Source organism: Equus caballus, chromosome 1 (assembly GCF_041296265.1).
Source record: "Equus caballus isolate H_3958 breed thoroughbred chromosome 1, TB-T2T, whole genome shotgun sequence".
NCBI classification, from domain to species: Eukaryota; Metazoa; Chordata; class Mammalia; order Perissodactyla; family Equidae; genus Equus; species Equus caballus.
Genome location: NC_091684.1, coordinates 175542657 through 175547760, shown reverse-complemented (window position 1 = coordinate 175547760; position 5104 = coordinate 175542657). Strand labels below are relative to the sequence as shown.

General features: G+C 52.5%; 1 protein-coding gene across 1 annotated transcript; it reads left to right on the top strand.

Moving 5' to 3' along the window:
• The first annotated feature begins 446 nt into the window (after nucleotides 1-446).
• On the top strand, nucleotides 447-2217 carry LOC138919162 (granzyme B-like). The gene is made up of 4 exons (XM_070243485.1): nucleotides 447-469; nucleotides 826-961; nucleotides 1167-1427; nucleotides 2074-2217. Exons 1-4 carry the CDS (start codon nucleotides 447-449, stop codon nucleotides 2215-2217), a joined length of 564 nt encoding a protein of 187 aa, XP_070099586.1.
• Nucleotides 2218-5104: the final 2887 nt, after the last annotated feature.

The following is a 5104-nucleotide window of genomic DNA, read 5'->3' as shown; positions in this document are numbered from 1 at the left end:
AATCTGCTGCAAGGAGGACCTGGGAGGACTGTCCCCAGTGTCAGCAGGGCACTGTAGACCCCACCCTCAATCACTACCTTCCAGAGCCTTCCCTCCTGACCACAGCTGCTTCCAGAAAGCCCATCTTCCAGTTTTTTCTTCCAGGAATCATCACTGGAGGACATGAGGCCAGGTCCCACTCCCGCCCCTACATGGCCTTGGTTAGGTTTCTGATTGAAAAGAAGACCGTGAAATGTGGAGGTGTCCTCATAAGAAAGTACTTTATTTTGATGGCAGGTCGCTGCTGGGGAAGGTGAGGGGCCGCAGACAACTGACACCTCCTGAGACCCCTACAGGGACCCCTGTCCTCTGCCCAGGGGCTACAGCCCAGGGTAGCTCTCCTGGCTCCTGGTAACTCAGGGCCATGAGAGCTCTTGAGAGGGGCCATCTGAGAGCATGACTGGGTGATGGAAAGTGAGAAACAGGACAGGTAAGCTTTGGCATCAGAGGGTCAGAGATGAGAGCAAGTGGCCCAGTTGAGAAGAGAGACCACACTGGCCAAATAAAGCAGCTCTGGAGGAGCAAAATACGTATTACAGTCAAAATGCAAACTCAGAGTCCTTTCACAATACTGCCTGAGGGCAAGAGAAAGCTTCCAGAATCTCTGCTCTCAGTGTCATTGAGAAGCACAGGGCACAGTGTCCCTCAGCACTGGGCCCTTTTGTTGTCTCAATCTACCCTAGCTGCAGCCCTGCCCTTCCCAGGCTGTCACCTACCCTTCATGGCTCCAGGGCTGGATCTCCTGTGACTCCATGCCCCCTCATCCCCACTGTACTTTCTGTGAAGCTCAATCAATGTTACCCTGGGGGCCCACAACATTAAGAAGCAGGAGAGGACCCAGGACGTCATCCCTGTGAAAGAAGCCATCCACGACCCAGACTTTTGTCGTTTGAAATTCTCCAACAACATCATGTTACTAATGGTAAGGGAACCTCCCCGCTGCTCTTGCTGTCCTGGGTCCACATTATTTCCCCTCCCAATGGGACCTGTCCCTTCCCTCCTTCCCATCCTGGCCACCAGACTAGTCCCAGTGGCTCAGGGGAGAAGGAAGTCTGTTGATCCCCATCACGGTGTCCAGGCCCAAGAGGCCAGTGGCTGAGCTAGGCTTTGTTGCCTCTTCCCATCAGCTGGAGAGAAAGACCAAGCTGACTGCAGCTGTGTGGCCCCTCCGCCTGCCCTGGTCCAAGGCCCAGGTGAGGCCCAGACAGGTGTGCAGTGTGGCGGGATGGGGGAAAGTCACCCCAATGGGCAGCTTCTCAGACACACTGCAGGAGGTGGAGCTGACTGTGCAGCAGGACAGGAAGCGTGAATCCTACTTACACAATTATCACAACAGTACCACTCAGCTGTGCGTGGGGAACCCAAAGGAAAAGAAGTCTTCCTTTACAGTGAGACTGGGCATCTTCCTAGCTGGGCTCTGGGGAGAGGGGTGTTTGGGGATCTGGAGACCCAAGCAGCAGGGACTTCTTTACCCCCTAGACTCTGATCTTTCTCCTGGGAAGAGAAGGGAGGAGCAGCCAGAGTGTGGAGTCACAGGCCTTCTGGGAGCCTACCAGGGGCCTGAGATGCATCCAAAGATGGTGCTCCATCCGGATGATGAATTTGCAACACTCTGCCTCACGCTGGGCACAGGTGTTAGAAAACTGCTCCCTGGGTGTGCAGCAGTCAAATCAGGTGGCTCCTCAGAGCTGGCTCCCATCTTGGTTAAATGGCTTACCTTCCATGCTGAGTGTCATCCTCACCTGCCTGCTTTCCTGTCCTTAAACGTTAGACCAAAGCACAGTCCCACAGCGCCCTCATAGGAGAGGATCCGGGACCTGGGGGAAGAGAGGGAGCCACCCCCTGAGAGAAATAAAGCCGTGACAATGTCCAGGGTCAGGACTGGGCAGCTGAGGGGCCCACAAGGACCTGCCCTGCCCTCTGATCTCCCACATGGAGGCCACTCCAAGGAGCCTTCTCTCACAGGGCACTTGGGATGCAGGTGGACAGGACCTACAGAACACGGGCTCAGTCCTCCCTGTTCTCTGTCCACAGGGGGACTTTGGGGGCCCTCTCATCTGTAAGAAGGTGATCCGGGGCATTTCCTGCTATGGACTAGATAACAGGACTCCTCCATGGGCCTTCACCAAAGTCTCCAGTTTCCTGCCCTGGATAAAGAAAACCATGAAATGTCTCTAACTGTTCAAATCAGGCCATCTTCTCTGGAGCTGATCCAGAATGAACCAAGAACTAAATAAGTGTCTCTTAGTTGAGCAACAAGGCCTGGTTTCTTGTTTATTCCTTGACCCTCATACACAGGCAGCACCTCTGTGCTTAGAAGGCCAATGGCACAAATCTGCTGTTTTCTGCTGCTTCCTCTTCCCCCTCCCAACACCACCTCCCCCAAACCTCATTCAAAGCTGTTGCCCAGCTCCTTCTGACCCTCACCTTTCTCTGGGCCTGCCCTTCTGCCAGGGCTGCAGCTGAGCACCATCGGGAGAAAACAGGAACCTCTCTGCTCCTGGGGCTCAGGGTGAACTTCTTACCTCCTTCCCTGTGTTATATGGCAGAGAGGAAGGGGGATGACACCATGGGTCCCGGACACCAAGCAGGCAAGCCTGGCGCTGCGGTTCAACGGCATAGCCCCTGCACTGGGGAGGGGATAAGCTACCTGAGCAGGACATTTCTCTCCCACAGCCAGGGAGATGCTGCGGAGTGGGAGTGGGTCTCTGGAGAAGCTCCTCGATCTCACCCAGTCTGAGTTTCCTCCATGCCCTCCTGTGATCTTGGGGCCCAGCTTGGCCTCCAGTTTCCTGGCTGCCCCTTCTTCTCCATCCCTTCTTTTCACTGAGAGTTCTGAGAGTCCACCAACGTTGTCCCCTCCATAAACCCTGATCTGAGCTGGCCCTTTCCTTATAGCCCTCCAGGGTAAGACACCCAGAGCTCTGTGTGGTTCCAGAAGGGCCTCTCCACAGAGATGCCAGTCCAGCTCACGCCCTGTCCTAGAGGGCCACAGGGACCAGGCTTGTGCTGGCAATAGGCAGGGTCCGTGGAGGACATGGCAGGCAGGTTGTCTCTCCAGAACCCCTGCCCCATCTCTCACCTGGCAAGGTCAGCTCAACCCCTCACATCCAGCCCAGTGACGTCCCACGTTCTCAAGGTTCACTGGCCGCCTGATCATTCATTAGCCTGAGTACCTTTCAGCCTGTCCCTCTTAGTCACTGCCAGCCTCAAAGTTAAGACCCCTCACTGGCAACCTTGGGCTGTCTCAGCCTTTTGACTTTGAGTTACCCTCTCTGCAGTAGGACTGGAAAGCACCATTTTTCCATCAATAAACAAACACACACTGATTGAGCTCCTAAGTGCCCTGCACTGGGGATCCACAGTGGACCTAATACAGACTCTGTCATCTGAACCCGAGTGACACTGACAGAGTGAGTTTCACACAAATCATCTGTCTCTCCCTCCTTCATGTGAGCCCACATGGCCTAGATCTCGTGGGAAATCCACAGGAACAAAGCACTTGCGTGCTGTTCCTATTGCCGGTCACAGTCCGTGTGAGCGTGAGCACGTGTGACTCTAGAACAGCAGGGGGTGGGATTTGGAAATGACATCATTTATTTTCTAGGGGTGAAGTCACCACACTCTGTCCACTGCAGCATCGTCTGCACCTAGAGGAGAGGGCAGCCCGCAGGGAGGGAGAAAGGCAGTGACGGCAGCCTTACCTTCATTTGCCTTAAAAGTAGCAGGTATGAGTGTCATTGTACAGATTAAGATGGTAGGAAAAACTGTATTACATATTTGCTTGCAGGCAATTAGATTCAGACTCTAAACAATTGGACTGGCTGGAAACATGATCCCTGTGGTTACTGTACCTCCTGCCTGCACAGAGTCAAACCACAATCAGGGAGGTTCGCACAGTCTGGAAAACTGGAGAAAGGCCTCTTCTCTTTATGCCACCGTGGTTACTGCTGCATCCATAGTTTCCAGACCACCCAGATTTTTTGACTTTAGGAGGTTTTTGGCTTGGAACCCACTCGTAGAGTATGGGTTTGTTAACTGAATTAGGATCTTTCTGTGTTGTGTTAATCTTGCCAGACACTCCTATCCATCCGAGGGCTTGTCACTAATATGTAGTACTACCTGAGATCTAAGCATAAGTTCTAGCTCTGAGCTCTTGCTCCAGGTACACACAGCACAAGCCTCTCATCACAAAGGGTGCATACTCTGAGATCATGTAACCCTCTCAGGCACGGCCTTTCCCACCTTGTTGTGCACAAAGCAGGCAGCAACACAATCTCTTCATGACTGCGGGCACTTTTACTAGGGAAGAGCAGTGAGAACACGCAGCTTCTGATCTGGAGCTGAAACAATATCCCTGCATCTAAGACATACTAAGAACCTGGCTCCTTGATGGAAAAAGACAAAAAGGAAAATGCCAAAAGCAAAACAAAGATAATATTTTAAAAAGTTGCCCAGCCACATGCATATTTAGTTTAGAGACAACATTTACCTTGAGGAAATGATTTTGTGGTTTAAAACACATTGAGGACCCTGCTGCAGGTCTTCTTCCTCCTGTGAGAGGTGAGGGGGAGACACAGTCCCAGGAGGGGGCAGTGGCCGACTGAAGGGACCACAGAGTTAGAACAGAGCCCGGACTGAGCCCAGGCACCCTGACAGCCAGGCCAGAAAGATGCCTGACATTGTTGTCTAACCCCCGCCCTGTGATGACTTCCTGGCATCCCTGAATAACAGCTGAGCTTCTGCTCAGACACCTCCAAGGAGAGAAAACCTCTGGGCTGCTGTGCACCCATCTGTGACAAGGATTCAAAACATCTTGCTTGGTGAGTTGAAGTCTGCTCAGGGGCACATTTGGATGGGGGTGGGTAAGCATCCTAATCATGCTGATTCCTTCAAATATCCCTTGCCTGTGGAAATGTCCCCTGACCCACCCCTGCCTTTAAGGAAACAATGCTTCTCTTGTCCAAAAATCTCTGTAATGAAAATTTTAAAATATAAATAAATAAAAGATCTCTGTAATGACCTCAAGGAAATGCCTCTACTCACCCAAACCCACTCCCATCAC